Here is a 21,253-nt window from a genome sequence, read left to right on the forward strand (position 1 = left end):
ATATAGGAGGAATCTCCTAAATTGATCGTGTCAGCCTAAATAATAGTTGGAAACATTCCGGGTGGGGAGGGGAGAATGAGAACATAATATTCTAGTACTAACTGGGATTCATTGATTGGGATGAGTACAGATTACATTGTTTCACTGTAGTTAGCAATTACATTGTTTTACGGTACTTATAGGTAAAGGTCCCCTGTGCAAGTACCGGGTCATTCCTGACCCATGGGGTGATGTCACATCCCGACGTTTTCTAGGCAGACTTTGTTTATGGGGTGATTTGCCGGTGCCTTCCCCAGTCATCTTCCCTTTACCCCCAGCAAGCTGGGTACTCATTTTACAGACCTTGGAAGGATGGAAGGCTGAGTTAACCTTGAGCCGGCTACCTGAAACCAACTTCCGTCGGGATCGAACACAGGTCGTGAGCAGAGTTTAGACTGCAGTACTGCAGCTTTACCACTCTGCGCCACGGGGCTCTTCCTTACGGTACTTACCTATTCACATTTGTCTCTTGATGTTTTCTGCACAATTAAAGTTTACGTATGGGGGAAAAGGGTGTTTTTCTCATTATCAAAAGAAAGCAAATGAATATAGACTGGCTGAATGAAACCTCCTGAATGATTAACTATAATTGAAGAATAACTACTCTAGCCTCACATTTAGAAAAGCTCTCCCTTTGAAAACGTATCCAAAATTATTTAACTCTAAAAGGCCCGCTACTGTATTTATATGACAGAACCTGAATATGCTTATAGCTATTCCTTTTATATACATTTTGTCTGTAAAAACTGCACGTCAAACATTATTCCAACAAAGAAAAGGAGGAAAAAATGGCGATCAATATAATAATTTGATCTGAGAAATCACTATCAAAGAATCAGACCTAGACATATGCATCAAACACTCACAATGAAACCTCCTAGCTCAAAACTCCATTCAGAGAGCTGTTTTCTGTAAACTGGAATGGAATGTGAACCTTAGTATAATGGGAAAAATGGTTTCTATTCTGGTTCAGGGCAACCAAGAGATTTTCGGTCTGGGCTCAGTTCTAATTCGCAGAAAAAAATCCTCTCAAACAAGTTTCAGTTAGGGTGGTTCAGATTAAGTGATTCCCTGATTCCCTAATACAAATGGCTGTAGTAAAAGATAACAACAGCATATAATAAATTAATAACAAGAATATTGTATATAGTAATTAGCCTGCATAACACCACAGATGTTTTTCATGTTTGCCGCCTTGTGGATCCTAATCAGGTAGAAAGACAGCATAAAATGTTTTAAATAAAATAAATAAATAAAAATAAATCCAACGGAAGAATCACATTTATAGATTTGTCTGTGCTAATTTTGAAGTATTAGCCAAACAATATTCAGATTGTTCTACTGAACGATTTTTTGCCACACACTTGAACCACACGATACTTGAAAAGAGATATGCAGTATACTGTAAGTAGCAAAAATACTAGGTTCATAAAAAAGAATCTGGATGCTGAGATACTCACATCAGGAAGTTTTGATATGAAGTCATAAGCATTAGCTTCTTTGACGGCTTGCTCAATTTCAGCATCCGTTATATCCTCTCTGCCATAACGAATGTTGCCAGCTATTGTGGTGGCAAACAAAACGGGCTCCTGACTTACAATGCCAATGTTCTCTCTCATCCACTTGATATTGAGTGTCCGGATATCATGTCCATCTATGGTAATCTAAGAGAACATTGTAGGAGTTTATAAATGAGATAAAGCAAAGGGCAGCTAGTAGATTTACAGTTTTTGCAGTGAATAATATACTGGAAAGTGAAATAGCTAACTAGATGGTTTAAATAAATATCTTTTAAAGGGATTATCCAGGCTACTATTTTATCATTTCTTTACCCCATGAAAATAAGCATTTAAAACTAAGAATAGCATTGCATAAGGAGAAAGCCGCTACATTTTTGAACATCCCTTGCAAAGCCCAACACAGATATTTCCCCACCTGGACACAAATTTTAGTTGCAATATACATCAATGAATATGTAAGCCCCAATGACAGCAATTGCATCTCTACAAGTCCATAGATTTCAGGGAGGATTGTCCACAGTAACTGTCCTAGGATGTGACACAGATAATGCTTTTTGACACATGAATTTTGGCTTCTCATTCCCGCTTTCCCCCTGACAATGACACTTAATATCCTGCTGCTTTACACTTGGCAGAACAACAACAAGGGGGGGCGGGAAACCCCACCACCGATTTCTGCTTCTTTCCAAACTTCTGGGCCTTTTCTAAAGTAGGGAGATATGTATAGCCTCACCAAGGACATGCTCCATTGGGCAGGGACAGAAAGTGCATCTTTCTGTGTGGGGGTGTTACTCCCAACCATGGGGGTCATTACTTAAAACAGGCACATGGAAACCCAAAGTCTGTTTGACTGTTTTAAAGCAACACATTAACCACTAGACTCAAAGAATGGTCACTTTCTTCAATGGTCACTTTCTTCAATGATTATGGTCACTTTCGCCAATGTGAATGGTCACTTTCTTCAATGATTATTCAGTACAGGCACCATGCTTCTGACTGAAGAGAAGTGAGAAGTTTATTGATTCCAGGGCTTGGTGAAAACATTGTATCCCAGCCAATAATCACTCTATGTTGTCTTTTAAGAAATTAAAATCACTGTAGTTATCCTTGAACAGATTAAATAACCAAGAAGCACAATTATACAGAAAATGCTAGCATATGTATACGAGATTATAAATAAAAAGAAATGTATGTCGTAACTTCTCCTACTTAGTCTGCATTTAAAGAATAAATGCAATTTCTAAAATTGTTACCTATCCTTTTCAGAAAAGATCAGATAGTTTCAGCAAAAATATTCGGGGATTTTAGGGTGATGCTATCTTATAGAGGCATAAGTGAGCCTTACCCAACTTTGCTAAACTATCTAATTTGTTTTCTCTAAATGTGTGATGTTAGACACATCTGAGAATCCCAAAGAATAATTGTTGGAAACTCTGTTCCATTTATTCTGGGCATACAGCCATTAATTCATAAATAATTCTTCTCAAGGCTGAAAACTGCAAGTCAGCTAAAACAGAAAAGATGCATGTTTGCAGATTTTCGCAAAAACCTTAAAGCAAGCCCTAAAGACTACTATATCATAACATCCAAAACTGTGATTTAAACTTAGAATCCACAACATGGGAATATGTGCATTGTGCACATCACTTCTTGACCGGGGGTGGGTGTGAAGGAAGCACTAGTCATAAATTTTTCTCTCTCACTACTACTTTGGAATCTGAAAAGCAGCTCTGACATTTAACACTCTACATTTTGGACGTGAATTTTGTTGTACTGTCCATTAGTTGAAGAGCAATTCACTTAGTTTTGCATGGCCACTGAATGACAACGAATGAAAAAAATGTTTCTGTTAACAAATTTGGCCATTTATTAGTCTGATGAAATAGTTTACCCGCTAACTGACTAGAAGAAAGAACTAGGTACTAACACTGCTTTTAAAGTGTGAAAGAAACTGACAATAGGTAACAGAATGGCATAAGCTCAGATAACATTGATTGCCAGGTATTGAACATCTGCTCTAACAGTCGCTCGAGTGTGACCTAGGCCATTAATGCATGGCTCCTTTGTGCCGGTAAAGGTGCACGCTTTTTAAAAGCGGGAACCTTTTTAAAGTGGGAAATCAAACACACGGCACAAAGGAGTGCTCAGTGGGAGCTGCCGTCACTCTTCTCTCCTCCACCTTGCTGTCCCTGGGTGGAGGAGAGGGGAGGCTGGCAGCGAGCCGAGGCCGGGGACTGGCAAAGCAGCCGCCTTTGTCCTGCCATCCCCTGGGCACAGCAGGGGGGGGGGGAAGCTGGCGGCAGGTGGACTGGCTAAGCTGCCACCCTGCTGCCCCCAGGCAAAGCAGGGGGGAAGCCAGCGGCGGGTGGAGGTGGCGGGAACTGGGGAAGCAGCCACTGCCCCTTCTCTCAGCCCTCCGTTTCGCCTCACCTCGCCTCTAATTGTGGATGCTCTGGCAGCGGCTGGTCTCTCTCTCTCTTTCGGCAGCAAACAGGCCTCTTTCTCCCTCCCTCTCTCTCTCTCTCTGCCTCCTCCTCCTCCCTCACAGGTGGCCGCTGCAGCGATGGCTCTGCACTCTTCCAGCAGCGAAGAGGTGTGTGGAAGCGGCAGAGAGACGACCCGGAAGCTGTGCGCACAAGCAAGGTCTCCGATTTGTAGCGGGGCTTCAATTTTAAGTCGCAATATCACAGCAACAAAAAACTCGGAGAAGGTCTGGGATGGGCCGCATCGAACACGCAAGCCAGAGACGGCCATGCGTGTTGACAAGGACAATTCACTGCATGCCCGGGAGTTTCCCCGGACAAATCGGTCATGCATTAATGGCCCTAGTCTCCACATAGCTATGGAGCTCACCTTGAGCCAGTCACCCTCCTTCAGCGCAACATACCCTGCAGGGTTGTTGCAAAGGCAAAATGGAGGAAGGGAGATCTATGTGTGCGGCCTTGATCTTGCTGGAGAAAGAATGGGGTTACAACATAATAGGATGGGAAGTTTACCACTGTGCAATACACAGCAGACAGAGTGGATGAGGATGGGGTGCTACGGCAGGTAAGAATAAGCTGCCTCTGTTTAGTGAAATGTACTGAGATGCCCCTTATATAGGAAATCAGAACGTGTGCCACAGTGATTCAATCAAAACATACCTCTCCTTCATTTGGGTCATAGAATCTCTGCAATAGCTGAATTGTTGTGCTTTTCCCACAGCCGCTGGAGCCAACAAAAGCAATAGTCTTCCCTGGCTGGATTTTTAGGTTCAGACCTTTGAGAATCTGGAATGATTCACAAACATTTGATCAATACAACTTTTGCCATCTCTCTACATGAATGGGACTGATCACTTGACCGATAAAAGAAAGATACATAAAGACAGGTGGGTTCCCCTAAACACCTCTTTTAAAATGCTTTCTTAAAATGCTTTCCACCATTTTCTCTGGTAAGGTGTTAAACCTTATACAGTAATACCTTGGAGTCTTCTTTGCTTTCGGCACTTTCCAGCGTTTTTAAAGAATTCTGCTTTCTGGATATAATTCCACGTACTTTCCTTCAGTCTACAAACTTTTGCAGTTGGGAATATCATATAGTTTATATCTTTACCATAGGTAAGATAGAACAATTTTATTTTTAAAACTTTCTCTGTCCTTTCATCTCAGTTTTATTTTCCCTCACACATCATTATATCCCTCTACTCTGGACAGTTACTGCATCATGTCATAACTTGATCTTGATACCCTCCCAGCCTTTATGACTGACCTTACTTCCATTTCTACTTTTTTTGGGGGGGTTATGGTTATTATGCTATGCTTAAAGATTTCCCTTATCTCTTTTAATGGTTTGTTTTTTCAGGGTCCCCCCCCCTTCTTTTCTTCTTAATAATAATTTCCAGTGCTATTATTAGTATTTTTTCTGCATTTTACAATCAACTTTCAAATATATTTAAAGCTATTTTTGAAACATTCATGCATTCCCCCAGCCACAAAAACTTTCACACACTTTTATGTTAATCTTTATTGGGCTATTATTGGCCAGTGACTTAATTTAAAAATGATGCTGTTTCCCCTCCCTTTCCTGTGGATTTGTTATGAGTTTGTTTCTGGAATATAGGTGAATAGGTTTTCTTTAAATACAGTTCTTTTTTTCTCCATTAAGTTTATATGTTAAATATTCTACATTGGCAACCTCTGTTCTTTTCCTTCAATACAGACATGACTGTGAACAAATTCCCCCCACAATTTCTATTTCTGTATCCCCTTTGCAATCCATCACTCATTGATTTCATATAATTTCTTTTCTAACTTTAAATAACTGCTGCTTTCAAAACTTGAACATAGTATCTGTGGCTTTCTAATTGCCAGTGCCTGACTTCTTTTTTAAGTAATGTCAACATGAAACAGTTTCATTTTTAGTCCTTTCTAAAACTTTGGTTTCTCTCAATCTCTTTTTCTCTGTTTGTATGATTTTCATTCTTCTCTATAGACCATTGCCTATTTTTATATCACTTTGCAGCTGTAGTTTCCTTTCAGGCTCAGATATCAGTCAGTGTTTTTCAAAACAACTCTCACTGCCAATTGTATTCACCTCTTTTCATCACTGTGAGAGCTTTTCACAATTCCTAGAGTCCAGTTACTATCAAAGGATTTTACTTTCTCTCTTTTTTTTTCTTTCATATTTTTCCACATACCTGGGTCTACAGACTCACTCAACTTTGTCGGTAGATAATCAAGTTTTATTGCTATATTGATTGGAATGGGGACACCACATTTTACATTATATGGAAACAAATAATAATGGGGGTATATATAAATTATCCAGAAACACCCCTCAACCCCTGCCCAAGTCTGTCCTTACAAGATTCCATAAACTGTCGAGAGCTTGAGATGCAACTTTCCCCATCTTTTCTTAATTAGTGTTTTTTTAAAACTGACTTTTAATTGCTTTCAAGATTTTATGTCTCCTAGAGCATCCTCAGTGCACCATTTTTGCATTTTTTCTTTGCAAAGTTACAGTATTTTATTTTATTTACGATTTATAACCTGCTCTCCCCGGCTGAAGCCAGGCTCAGAGCGCGTAACATCATATAAAATACATCAATATAATCAATAATAAAAATAGCAGTAGTGGCCCAAAGAGGGGGTTGATCTGCTGTGGCCGGGAGCAGCGGAGGTGCACCACCTCCTCTGAGACTTCCTGGCCTCTGCGGAGAAAAAAAAAGTCTTTAAAAATAAAATAAGGGAAAATGGGGGGAAATTCCCCATTTAAAAAGGCTGCGCTACCAAAAAAGGCGGCTCAGCTTCACCACCACTCAAGGGGCGTTCCCGGGTTGAAAGTGCTGTGGAAGCTGCCTAAAGGCAGCTCCATCTACAGGAACGCCCCGGGAATTCCACCCCCATGCCGGCATGGCCATTCTCTTCCAGGATTTAGTTTCCAGACTGGCTGCGCTGACAGTGGGGGTCGGCAAAGCTACTTTGCTCCTGGACACCAGCACCGGCGTGTTTGACACTTTATCCCTTGATAAAGGGGCACCTACACTGGCATGGGGTCACACCAGCTCCTATGGACATCCAGCCACCTTCAGGATTACAGCCTAATTTACAAATCTGAGGAGTCCTCCATGTGTGAAGATATTGCTCCCTTGTCTGTGAGAGGCACATTTATTCAGCTCACATGATTGACACGAGCCACCCAGTTTTCTATTAAATAAAATTAGGATGATGACAACTGCACTGGCAAACTGTTTCAAGAAGTGAGCTTACCAAAGTATAGTACAAACAATGACACCCTAAAATGTGCAGAATTAACCACTGCATTTTATCAGGGGCTGTAGCTCAGTGGCAGAGCATCTGTTTTGCCTGCAGAAGGTCCCAGGCTCAATCCCTGGCATTGCCAGGTAAAAGGATCAGTAAAGAAGTGATATAAAAGACCTCTGCCTCAGATCCTTGTCAACAGTTGCCCCAGTCAGTGTAGACAGTACTGACCCTGATAGACCAACACTCTGCCTCAGTATATAATTCAGTTTTATACAATAAAACATTATACATTCTTAACCAGATGAAAAATATTTATTTATATCACTGACAATATTTAAAGGGAAACTATATTGAAAAAATGGGTCATTACAACCATCAGCACCTTTGCTTTTGTTGCACAGAATGGAGCCATAACGCTCCTTTTACACAAGCAGCTGCATCTCCAGAAAGATGAAGAAAGACAAAAACTTACTTGAGAATCTGGCCTGGAAGGGTAGCTAAAATGGACATTCTTGAATTCAATCTCTCCTCTCAGCTTGTCTGGTTTGAACCCTTCAGTGGAGCTGCTATCTATGGAACGGGGCTGGAAAGACATTTGCAAGTAAGTTACAACCCGGGTTGTGTCCAGGGTGGGGGAGTGGGTGTGTGACCTCAAAAGTACTGATTCGTACCAAGCTAGAATTTTCATTGTATGTCTATCGATCCACTTTCATCCTGCCATTCCTCTAAGAAGCTCAGGGTGGCATATATGGCTCTCCCCATAGTGCCACAACAACCCTGTGAGTTAGATCAGGATGAGAGACAGTGGCCAAAGGTCACCCAGTGGGCATCCCTGTTGAGTAAGGCATTAAACTTGAATCTCCCAGAATGTAGTTGGAAGCTATAACCACTTCACAACACTGGCTCTTAACATGTGTCATGATAGCTTGCATTTAAAGAACGAGTGCTTTTTTTAAAAGAATAGGAACATTCCTAATTAGAAGAGGCTAAGTGGAGGCTGATCTCCTCCAAGAAGGAGAGCACCATCCCCATGTGACTCACTTAGCTCTGCCTAGTTCATATCTCCCCCATCACTTTCACCTAGGTCATGTTTAAGTTACACACACCTTTTAGCAACTAAGACTATGAGCACGGCAAGATAAAGGAAAGTATTAATCGTAATAAGACAAAAGTGTTTGAAGATAAAATATATTTTTATACAGCTACCAAAAAAGAACACATGCATGCATGCATGCAGGGCAGCCAGACTGGAGATGTTTCTGCAGATCAATTTTCCCTTAGAGAGAGTATTTGACAGGTGACAAACGTTTATCCACATTTGTTCAAATTCAGAAAAAGGGCATAACCCCTTATGGATTCATGAATGTGCTTCTAAATGCCCAGAGTAATCTCTCTTATCAAGACTTTGCTCTATTGCTTCTGCCAAAAGCATGTGATATATCTTGGCCAATAAATACCTTATTGATAATTTTATAGACTTCATAGGCTGCACCACGAGCGTTTGCCAAACTCTCCAGATTTGGGGAGGCTTGTCCAATGGAAAATACACCAATCAGCACAGAAAAGAACACCTACGAGGAGAGAATTGTCAATGATTTGTCATCAGCTAATGCAGCAATTCAGTTAAGTCTCCAAAGCAGTTACTTGAAAAAAATGACAGAAGAGAACAGACTAGGCTGCATTGTTATTCAGTTCTCTTCAGCAGGTTTGTATATCCTTCAAATCCAGTTATATATTCTCTTTTTGTGTGTGTGTGTGGGACCTTAAAAGAAAGAAACTAGAAAGAATTCGGCCTGGTCCACATATGCCAAGTTAGGTGGTAGTAAGACAGTAGAGAGCTGAGGTGGCAGAATGGACTTTGCATACAGCACTTCCTGCACCAGAAAAAAAAGTGGGGGATAGAACTTCTGTACTAGTTTTGTACCTGCAAAGAACTTTTTATGCAAATGAACTTTCACACACAGTGATGTTGTCCATTTTTCCACTTCAGGGTTCTACTACTTCATTACCATGTCACATGCATGTGTGAATCAGTCTTTAGTATGGTAGCCATGAATACATTGGAGTTTTATTTACAGTACAATTAACTTCCACCTAACAGTACATGGTGTGGTTATTTCTTTAAGAACATAAGAACAGCCCTGTTGGATCAGACCAAAAGCCCATTTAGTCCAGCATTCTGTTCACACAGTAGTCAGCCAGCTGCCTCTAGGAAGCCCACAAGCAGGATGACTGCAACAGTGTCCTCCTGTCTGTGCTCCCCAGCAAAAGAGGCATACTGCCTCTGGTACTGGAGGGAGTAGATAACCATCATGATTAGTAGCTATTGATAGCCCTGTCCTCCACAAATTTGTCCACTCTCCTTTTAAAGCTCTCCAAATTGGTGGCCATGACTACATCTTGGGGCAGCGAGTTCCACAAATTAACTATATGCTGTGTGAAAAAATACTTGCTTTTGTCTGTCCTGACTTCCCACCCTTCAGCTTCAGTGGATGACTCCTGCTTCTAGTATCATGGGGAGAGGGAGAAAAGCTTCTCCCTGTCCCACTCTCTTCACACCTCTCTCTTTCATTATAACTATGTAGAGCTGTTAGTTTACTCAACTACGCTTTTCTTTAAAGAATGTCCACTTCAATATCCAAGGGTTTACCTTTACGGGAGGAGACATCTGGGCACAGATTGCCTAGCAGGATGAGTTCCAGAGAGGCAACTGTGTTATGTTTGTTGCTGCCAAAGTAACAAGGAGCCTTTTAAAACCTTAAAAAACTGATGAATTTATTGTGGCATAAGTTTTCATGAGCTGAAGCTGACTTTGTCAGAAGCTTATGCCACAATAAAATCTGTTAGTCTTTCTTTAAGGTGCCACAAGACCTTAGCAGGATGTGCTCTGTGTTGCATTCACAGCACCCAGAATTGTGCGTACTGTCATCTCTGCCATATTAGTTCCATACAAACACCCACTAAATTATTTTTCTATGTGGTCGTCTTTGACAATGGCTTAGTTATTTGGGGATGGGGAGCATGTCAGCCCCCCTTACCCTTCCTATGACTAGAACATAACTGCTGTCAGCACCAGTATATTTGGTGGACATAAGAGCATACTGCTGTACATAAAGAATGGACTATAGCCAGACACGCATGCTTCTGTAGGCTGGGTCTTTACCATCAAGTCCAAATGAAGCTACTACCTATGTTTGAAGTCCCAAGACCATATTGTAAAGTCTGCATTAACTAGAACAACTAAACTTACAATTAACACTTTTCCAATGTCATAGTTCTCTGGCTCATCCCTTGTGAGTTTAGTTCCATACCAAAAGGCGAGTGCATAGCATGCAAATATAACAAACTGGGTGACACCCATGGAAGCATTGGTGGTGATGGCTTTTTTCATTCCAACAATCCTAGCTTCCTCTAAGTTTGCATCATACCTAAAAACAGACCCAAAATGTTATAATTCAGATGTTTGCTTTAATTTCCAGTTTTAAAATTACAGTGTGATGAATATTTTCCCTGTTAAAAAAATAATAATGTAACGTCATCGAGCAGCTTGAATCCCATTTGATAGTTCCCTTTCTGAATATGTGGATTCCTTTTTTCGCAGTAAGCATGCTTGGAGAAAGCAGGTACAACATCACCTGTGATGAAGGCTACAAGCAAGATGCTCAATCTGTACACACTATGTTCCCCTTTTGTTACTACTAGCCACATGGAGAAACAAAGGTACAATGTGAGTTAAGGTAAACTTTGCCCACAGGTAACTGATGTGCTGCGTGAATACATCTGGTCCTCCAGATTAGTAACATGGAACTATCTTTTCAATGTTTATCTGACATAAAATAACTAAGAGTGAACTCATAATTCCAAGGCAATTGAAACAATGTTAGTAATATTTCTATTTAGTATTACAAATACTAGGCCCAGCTTTGGCGGGGGATTGAGGGTGGGGGTAAAAAACCCACGAAGTAAATAAATAAAGAAGCCTTTACTTCATGTGCTAGAGAGGTTCCCATCAACGGGGAGAAAGAACACACTTCATAAGGCTATTGTGCAAACATTACTACATAAACCTGAATATGTGATAGGCCAGTCTATCCCGAAAGGTTACATTTATACACTAGGTGAGAGGGATGCATTCACTTGCTAATCTCTACTGCCCTTGGAGAATGCTTCATTCAGCTTTTGGAGATATAGGGTAAAATCTAAGCTTCTACATAGTTTGGTTTTTTTTTTTTTTGCTTACATTAATGGAGTTATTGTACAATGTACATACCCTACATACATGTGCACTAGGGTTGTCAGGTGGGTGGTATTGGCGGGCAATTGCCGCTCTGGGGCTGGGGCTGTGTGCGCACGCGGGCGCACACATGCAATGACAGCATTTCCAGTTTTATTTCCGGAAGCGCCACATCACAATTTTGCACTCAACCCCCCAAAATTTGAGTGTTAAATCAGCAGTGGCAATGTGGCACTTCCGGAAGTAAATCCAGAAGTGCCGTCATTGCGTGCCCGCTTCAGCCCCACCCTCTAAAACCTCCCGCTGATTGGGAGGGGGGACTTGCAACCCTAATGTGTACCCACAGGATTTTACCTTGCGGCAGCTTTCTTCTGTCCATTAAAAGCAGTAACAGTCCTGATGGCAGACAAGACTTCTTCTGCAACAGCACCTGCTTTAGCATAAGCTGTCAACTCTTTAATAGTCAAATTGGACAGAAGCTGGAAAACGTAAAGAAAAATTACTGAAGTTTATAAAACGTTAAATCCATATATACTAATAAAGTTATTGTATGTGATAAGAAACTGGAAATGTCTTTCTTAGATATGCCTTAATTCTAGCAATGCATAAGCCCCATTTTTACACTCATGAAATTGATTGTACATGTAAATCTTTGTGCAGAGAAATAGTAATCTCCAGATTAACTTTCTATACCAAAAGTGATTACAGGGATTTTAGCAAAATGACTGACTAAATGTCCTCTTTAAAAATGCATATGCTAAAAAATGGCATTACTTTCTTTTAAAAAGAAAACACAACACATTGAACTTAAATGGTGTAACTTAATGATGGAGGAATTATCATTAGTAGCCTCAGCAACTTACGTATGACCACACAGCCCCAGCTACAGCAAGAAGAGGGCTAACAGCCAAAATCACAAGAGTAAGCTTCCATCCGTACACAAATCCTATGATAATCCCCGCCACAAATGTGGAAGAAAACTGGACTATTAAACTGATCTTGTCTCCAATGCCTTCCTGAATGGTGTTAATATCGCTGCAATTAAAGGAGATAAAAAGATGGATGAAAGTGGATGCTTTTAGTCACCTACTTTCCTGGTATCACATAACATTGATAAATTCAGTACAGTTAAGAAAGTGGATTGAAATACTGTGGATTTTCTGTGTGGAGACAAAATAAGTCACGTGAGTCTCTCAAGTCTAACATATTTCATTTTCCATTTTTCTTCCACTTTCCACTTTCATGAACATTATTCTGACAATACATAACTAACAGTGCATTCCTGAAGCCGGGGGTTAAATCGCCTTAGGAGGTGATGTGACCCCTATGCTAGCGTCTGTGCCACTTGCGCCATGCAAACTTGCAAGGAAGCCAGTGAAGTGCCCCTTGTGCTGGCCCTCCTGGATGGCCATGGCAACGCAGCCCTTGGACGCCGGCTCAGCCTCCCGCCGGCATCCAGGGAGGAGTTCCTGGGGCATTCTGGGGGGCAGGTGGAGCTGCCAGTAGGCAGCTTCATAACCCCTTTCGGCCCAGGAATGCCCCCTTAAGCAACAGCAGTGCTGCGCCAGCTTTTGGGTATCAGAAAGGAGGGAGGACTGGGGAAAAGGCAAATGAGTCTTGCTTAAAGCAAATGGAATAAAAGTGAAGTGAAGCTTTTTGCTGGCACAGCATTGCTGTTTTCAATGGGGTTCCCCCCTTTTCTAAGTTTAACTTTTAAAAAAGTTCTCCCCTCCCCCTTGTTGCAGTGGCCAAACCTCTTTGGGGGCGCCATGGCACTGCCACGCCATCCCCTGCTGCTGTAGCTCTCAGGAATGGGCTGTGAATGAACATTATCTTTCTTCTGAGAGTCTCATGCCATTTACCAAAGCTCTAAGACACAATTAATGTGCAGTATCGTACACACAAAATCTATTATCTGATTACACCTGGCAGAAGCTTCCAATAATAATTTCCCTTGATGCACACGGGTATGGGCTCTTGACACATTACAGGGTAACGCTCCTGTGACTGAGACATATATCTGTGTAGGTCATTTGGGTAACACTATGACTTCATTGGTTTAAAAAGCAAGACACATTCAGGCATTTGAACCTTTACAGTACATTCCCGAGCTCTTCGGCTGAAAGAGCTCAGGAGGTAAAAAAAAAGGGGCTGCGCCAGCTTAAATGGGATGGTCACCGCCAGCTGTCCCACTTACACTGTGCAGAGCAGCCCAGATGCCGGAGGGAAGGCCTGGACACCGGTCTCCTGGTGCTGCCATGGCAGTGCCACCCAGGAACACAAGCTGGGCCTTTCGCTGGCGTCCCACCTGTGTAAAGGCCTGTGCCAGCAAACCGGGGGCATGCTGGCATCCTGGGAGGCGCCCCCGGTGCGATCTAGGGAGCCAGGCTGCCCGTAGGCAGCCTCCTGTTCCCTTTCGCCCCGGGCATGCCATTGGGACAAATGGCATTTTTAGCAGGCTCAGCCTAGCTTTTTTCAATGGAGTGAAAAGCCTCATTTAAAAAACAAAAAGCCTTTAAAAGGCTTTTTTCGAACTTTTGGCAGCAGGGAAACAGGTTAGGAGGCGCCGCAGCTGTGCCTCCTACCTGCCCTCCCCAGCCGCCGACAGCCTAGGAATGGGCTTTTTGAGTGACATCTGAACAGAGCACAAGCAAACTGTCCAATCCCAAATAATGACCATTGTAGATTCCACATTTCAAAAATCTCTCGAATGATATGATGTGTGCCTCAACCTAGTGATTTCTTATGAGTTCTGGAGGTTTGGAGCATACATGGAGGTACCTTCACCTCATTTGAACTTTCTTTTTTAATTTTAATAAGGGGAGAAAACCCATGTACATGTTTTTCTATACATAATTCTGTTCTCTGCAGAAATTAATGGGATAACCCAAACCTGCAAGAGTTCAATGTGTCCCTCAGTATACAGCCCTTATGTTTTTTTCTTGGCAGAATGACACGTGCATAATTCCAGCTGTTAGATCAGGAAGGGAAAGTGCACACTCAATGCATGCCGCTCACAAATTATTCAGACATATATTTCCAATCTTCACCTGGATTTGGACAGACTGCGCCCACAAAATCTGGCTGAGTATCCTTGGATCAGAAGTCACCGGTATCCTTCCACATCCCATCCCCAACAGTAGAACAGAAACATCTTACTCAGTAAGTCTGGTATTCAGTGTTCCAATCTGGGTGGTATCAAACCAGGCCATCTCTTGGTGAAGAACAGCAAAAAAAAATTTATCACGTATCCTCGCTGTTTGTCTTGCAGCACTAGTCAAAAAGGTCCAGACCTGAATGGTACTGAGCACCAACACACCAAAGCCAAGTCCAACATAGTAGTAAGCATTCCTAATGAAGACATAAACAGCTAAAATAAGCAGAATTCTGTAGAACATGTTTAGTATACTGAAAAAAGGAGAGGAAGGGCTGTGGGTCAGTGGTAGAGCATCTGCTTGGCATGCAGAAGGTCCCAGGTTCAATCCCTGGCATCTCCAGTTAAAGGGACTAGGCATGAAGGTGATGTGAAAGACCTCCACCTGAGACCAAGTAGGTGATGTGAAAGACCTCTACCTGAGACCCTGGAGAGCTACTGTCAGTCTGAGTAGACAATACTGACTTTGATGGACCAAGGATTTGATTCAGTATAAGGCAGCTTCATGTGTTCATTGCAATCATATTCAGAAAGACAAGAGCAAAATTTGGCTTGACAGCAGTATAAAATTATAACTCTTCAAAATAATAACTGTATGGAAACTTACGTGGTCATCTGGGCTTCTACATCTGTTGCTGGACACTCTGAATTATTCTTGTCTATAAAACAAATGGCAGCAGTCGCATAATTGGAAAATATATTGAAAACTGTTTTTAGACATAGAATCATAGAGTTGGAAGGAACCACCAGGGTCATCTAGTCCAACCCCCTGCCCAATGCAGGAAAATAACAACTAACTCCCCCCTCCACATTCCCAGTTACCCCAACCCTCCCCCCACCATGCAGGATCCCACAATCAAAGCACTCCCGACAGATGGCCATCCAGCCTCTGCTTAAAGACCTCCAAAGACAGGGACTCCACCACCCTCCGAGGAAGTGCATTCCACCATTGAACAGCCCTCACCGTCAGGAAGTTCTTCCTAATGTTTAGGTGGAATCGCTTTTCTCTTAGCTTAAATCCATTACTCCGTGTCCTAGTCTCTGAAGCAACAGAGAACAAGCTAGTTCCCTCATCAACATGACATCCCTTCAAATATTTAAACATGGCTATCATGTCTCCCCTCATCCTTCTCTTCTCCAAACTAAACAAACCCCACTCCCTAAGTCTCTCCTCATAGGGAATGGATTCCAGACCTTTGACCATTCTGGTCGCCCTCCTCTGGACACGCTCCAACTTGTCAACATCCTTCTTAAATTGTGGAGCCCAAAACTGGACACAGTATTCCAAGTGAGGTCTGACCAATGCAGAATACAGTGGTAGTATTACTTCCCTTGATCTAGACACAATACTCCTATTGATGCAGCCCAGAATTGTATTGGCCTTCTTAGCCGCCATATGACACTGTTGACTCATGTTCAGTTTGTGGTCCACTAAGACTCCCAGATCTCTTTCATATGTACTGCTGTCAAGCCAACTCTCTCCCATTCTGTACCTGTGCCTTATGTTGTTTCTGCCTAGGTGAAGTACCTTACACTTCTCCCTATTGAAATCCATTTTATTACTTATGGCCCAGCTCTCCAGCCTATCAAGGTCATTCTGAACTCTGACCCTATCCTCTGGGGTATTAACTACCCCTCCTAACTTGGTGTCATCTGAAAATTTGATTAGCATGCTCTCTATCCCAAGCCATCGTGGCATTGTTACATTACTGCAATCCTAGAAAAACCATCACAATATCTAATAACCAAGGGTCGGGCCCCAGGTGGATGGAGAAATCTGTGCATGGAGGCTACGACTTAGGATTCCTAAAAAAATGGGAGAACCACGGGTTTAGGGGAACAGGGTTTGGAACTTTTTTTTATCAGCAACAACTGTCACTGCAGCTGATCATTTGCCGAACAGCTACTCCTACAAGAAATCTTCTACACAGGCTTTGCAACCTTCTCTAAAACAGCATTTTACTAAATTGAATGAAGATTCCCCACTTAAGGGAAAAAGAGTCAACAGTAATCATTGCAAATCCATGTTAATCTGTTGTAGCAAAATAAAAGTCCAGAGGCACCTTAAACATTAATTTCAATATAGATTGTCATGAGTCACAGGTAACTTCTTTGAATGTGTGATGGGTAGATCATACTGGGACTTGTTAGTCATAAGCCAATATTTTAAAGCCTGCCATCCTCCAACTATATTTTCAAATACAAGTCTAGGAATTCAGAATCTTGAAAAGCATTTGGGCAAGTTTATTAACTTACCTAGAGGAACATTTTGGCCAGTTGCCACAAAGCTGTTAGTGATCTGTCCAAAGATAATGATAACAGCAGGCTGTCCAAGTCCAACTGCTGCAGCTGCGCTAATGCCCACAAGCATTAAAAGAATATCTTGCCAGTCTGCGAAACTAAACTGGATTAATATAAAGAAAAAACTGGTAAAATACAGAGAAAATGTGGTAGAATACCATAGTCGTATATTTAAGCAGTCTGAGAGAGGTCCAAACATTCAAATAAGCAAAAATTTGAATAAATCAGATAGTATTACAAAAGATTAGATAGAAGTGGTAACTCGAAAGGACTTGCAGGAGGCATCTCATTTTTCCCTCCTCCACTATTCCTTCTTTCCCTTTGCTGAAAGCCCCCATAGCCTCTCCTCTTTTCCTGGTTCTTTCCCTACTTTTAGGTTGCCAACCTCCAGGTGGGGCCTGGAGATTTCCTGGAATCACAACAGATCTCCCAGCTACGAAGATCAGTTCCCTTTTAGGGTTGCCAGCTCCAGGTTGGGAAATTCCTAGTGATTTGGGGCTGGATTCTTGGGAGGGCAAAGATTGGGGAGGGAAGCGACCTCAGCATGGTATAATGCCATAGAGTCCACCCTCCAAACCAGCCACTTTATCCAGGGGAACTGATCTCTGTCATCTGGAAAGAAGGAGGAAGAGGAGGAGTTGGCTTTTATATGCTGATTTTTTCTACCTTATAAGGAGAATAAAATTGTCTTACAATCTCCTTCTCTTCCTCTGGAAGAAATGACTGCTTTAGAGGGTTGAGTCTATGGCATTATACCCTTCTAACGTCCCTCCCCTCCTCAAACCCCACCCTCCCCAGGCTCCACCTCCTAACCTCCAGATCTTTTCTAACCTGATGTTTGCAACCCTATCTCCTTCCCACTCAACAGCCACCTGACCTTTATCTGCCCCTCTGTCTTAAGTTTTTTTTATTTTATTCGATTTATACCCCACTAGGGTTGCCAGGTCCCTCTTTGCCATCGGCAGAAGGTTTTTGGAAAACCAACTTAGCTCTTCTGAGCATGTATTTTTGAACATTGACTGATGTGAACTGGGCGACTTGAGAAACTAATCAAGGCTGATGAAGCCTTAGGTGAAACGCAATGAATACCATGGATCTGCGTTCCTTCCTCTGATCTGGTTCTGAACAATTTGGATTCAGTTGTGGTCCCCATCGGACATTTGGCATTACCCTTTTAAGGGAATATCATCAATAATTACATTATAAAACAGTTAATTGTGAGCTCCCCTCCTTCTTTCTTCCTCCTTCAGAACCTTGGCCAAAAACTCAGCTACCTGGTTGGTAACTTCAGGACATTTATCAGCAAGTAAATGATCTATATCTCCGGTAGACACCGCATTAATAAATTGAGGAAGAGAACTAATTAAACTGAGCCGAAGCTGTGTGAAGAATGGACAATACAAGAGAATATTATGTATTGTGTGGGGTTCTTTTCATTGACACCTACAACATCTTGCTTCTCGTGGAATTCTTAAGGGAATATCAAGAAAAAGATGAAGCCGGGGGCTTTATTTTGAGTCTATGGACACTATTAGTATCAGTAAGCTGAATAGCTTGATGGATGTATCTGGTGGTGACTATTTGTTGTAAATATTGTATATAGTACACTTTTGTTGTTCAGCACCGTTGTTTGATTAATATTGAGCCTATTGTTGTAATTTGTATTGAACTACCTGGCAGTTGACAACCCTAATACCCCACTCTCCATCCCAACCAAGTCCAGGCTCAGAGCGGCTAACAACTGTTAAAAACAATCCAACACATACTATGTAAAAATTCAATTCAGCACAGCAAAAAGTAAGATTTAAATAGGATTTCACAATAAAAACAATTAAACCAATTGGTGCCTATTAATAGCACACTGGTCCACAGTGAGCCGGGGGAAAGGCAATCAGGACCCCACTTAAAAATTCAATAAGATGGAACAGAAAAAGCACTAGGGGGAGGGGGAGGGGGAGGGAGGCCAGCTATGATATAATACACCAATGCTGCCCTCAACCGTAGGCCTGGCAGAACATCTCGGTCTTACAGGCTCTGAGGAACTGTGTTAGATCCCACAGGGCCCTGGTCTCACTAGAGACAGAGTTCCACCAGGGCCGAAAAATTGTCCTAGTTGAGGACAGCTGGACACTCCTTGGGCCAGGGACCACCAGTAAGTTATTGTTTGCAGAGCGTAGTGCTTTCTTGGGGGCACACCAGTAGACCGTCCCATAGATAGGATGGCCCCAAACCATTTAGGGCTTTAAAGGTTGAAAACAGCACCTTGAACCTGATCTGGTACTCCACCTGGAGCCAATGCAGTTGTCAGAGCACTGGCTGAATATGTGCTCTCAGCAGTGTCCAGCATTTTTAACCAACTGGAGTTTCTAGGTCCATCTCAAGGGCAGCTCCATGTAGAGCGAGTTGCAGTAATCTAGCCTGGAGGTGACTGTTGCATGTTCGAGGGGGGAAAGACAGGGCACCAGCTGCCTAGCCCCCCAGTGGAGATGGTAAAATGCCACCTTGGCTGTGGCTGTGACCTCCATTGATAAGGAGACGTCAAAGATCACACCCAGACTCTTGACGGCAAGCGCAGATGTCAGTTGCGTGCCATCAAGAGCCGGGAGTTGGCACCCCATCTCCAACCCACCATGACCTAGCCACAAGACCTCTGTCTTTGATGGCTATAGCTTCAGTAGGCTCTATTTCAACCATTTCGTCATGGCCCCAAGCACCCTCTCCCCATCCCCCGCAGCCTCTACATAGGAAACTGCGGCCCAGTTGTGTGGTGCCAGCTACTGGGGCAAGTCCACTTGCATCATAGTCTTACTTCCAGAGTTGTTCTTGTATTCATTGAATTGGTATATATGATGTAGGGTTGCCAACCTCCAGGCACTAGCTGGAGATCTCCTGCTATTACAATTGATCTCCAGCTGACAGAGATCGGTTCACCTGGAGAAAATGGCCGCATTGGCAATGGGACTCTATGGCAATTGGACTCTATGGTATTGAAGTCCCTCCCCTCCCAAAATCCTTCTCTCCTCAAGCTCTGCCCCAAAACCCTCCTGCCGGTGGTGAAGAAGGACCTGGCAACCCCAATAAGATGAGGGGGGGGGGGAAAGAGAGAGAGGTATTTGTATATTACATTTTTAATTTTTTTACAGAGAGGAATAAAATCTTATGCTCTGCAGGCTGGGGGGGGGACTTGAGTTCACATAGTTCCTTCTCAGTCATTCCCCACTGCTCTTAGACTGTGGGGGAAAGTAACCACTGAACAAGAAGATCCCATAATTATTTGAACACAAGACCTCTGTATAGTCAAGGATGCCAGAGAAAGGCATTTCAAAATCCAAGCCTTTAAAAAAAAAAATTAGAAACATTTATTCTTACAAAAAAAGACAAAGGGGAAAAAATGAGATATAACATTACTTTTAAAAAATCAAATACTGGTGATACAAATTATTTAAAAAACAAACAAAACTAAAACAGCACTAATATAACTAAAATACCCATAGCACTTAATCAAATAATACTCTATTTGTCTATTTAACTAAAATCCGCATTATTATTACATCACTCCCTCTCTACAATTTACACAGTAGAATGCTTTCTCCATCCCTAAAATTGTTGAATTCCAGCGAGCATCAAGTTCTTCGGTATTTTTATTATTATTAAAATACATCAGCTTAATTAAAGCATAGGTTTCTTTAACCTTGTTGAGCCAATTATTTAAATCAGGGAATTTATTGCTTTTCCAGTTTCTTGCAAAATTTGTTCTAGCAGCTGTTAACATATGGAGAAACATAACTTGAATATCCTTTGGTTTGTTTGGAAAATAATTTAAGGGAAATCCCACATCAAGGTAAGCTAGGATTGCCAACTCCGGGTTGAAAATACCTGGAGATTTTGGGGCAGAGCCTGAAAAGGGTGTGGTTTGGAAAGGGGAGGGACTTCAATGCCATAGATTCCAATTGCCAAAGGGACCATTTTCTCCAGGTGAACTGATCTCTATTGGCTGGAGATCAGTTGTAATAGAAAGAGATCTCCAGCTACCACCTGCATGTGTTACCTTCCTGTGTGCAGTTACCGGAGCGGGGTGGGAAGATGCAAATCAGAGGCTACTTCTGATCTCACTACATGCATAAGTGCTGGAGAAAACATGTGAAGGGGCCGAAATAAAAGTGATGAGGAGAAAATAAATGATTACACACTGACCAACTGGAAAAATCCAACCATCTTCTTCTTTTCTTTCTTTAACTTCACATTTTTCTTTCTAAAGAGA

At 42.1% G+C, this 21,253-nt stretch overlaps 1 protein-coding gene across 1 annotated transcript in view; it reads right to left on the bottom strand.

Annotated features, from left to right (window-relative positions):
- Positions 1–19,686, bottom strand: part of ABCB5 (ATP binding cassette subfamily B member 5) — a 47,965-nt gene extending 28,279 nt beyond the window's left edge. The window contains exons 1-11 of the mRNA XM_056857084.1: positions 19,622–19,686; positions 16,948–17,090; positions 15,299–15,350; positions 14,697–14,888; positions 12,401–12,572; positions 11,892–12,016; positions 10,554–10,731; positions 8,761–8,874; positions 7,776–7,886; positions 4,703–4,828; positions 1,500–1,703 (exon numbers count right to left, since the gene is read on the bottom strand). Of these exons, the coding sequence (XP_056713062.1) occupies positions 1,500–1,703; positions 4,703–4,828; positions 7,776–7,886; positions 8,761–8,874; positions 10,554–10,731; positions 11,892–12,016; positions 12,401–12,572; positions 14,697–14,888; positions 15,299–15,350; positions 16,948–17,090; positions 19,622–19,686 (1,482 nt within the window). The remainder of the gene's footprint in view (positions 1–1,499; positions 1,704–4,702; positions 4,829–7,775; positions 7,887–8,760; positions 8,875–10,553; positions 10,732–11,891; positions 12,017–12,400; positions 12,573–14,696; positions 14,889–15,298; positions 15,351–16,947; positions 17,091–19,621) is intronic.
- Between the last annotated feature and the right edge of the window lie 1,567 nt (positions 19,687–21,253).

Source organism: Euleptes europaea, chromosome 11 (assembly GCF_029931775.1).
Source record: "Euleptes europaea isolate rEulEur1 chromosome 11, rEulEur1.hap1, whole genome shotgun sequence".
Classification (NCBI taxonomy): Eukaryota; Metazoa; Chordata; class Lepidosauria; order Squamata; family Sphaerodactylidae; genus Euleptes; species Euleptes europaea.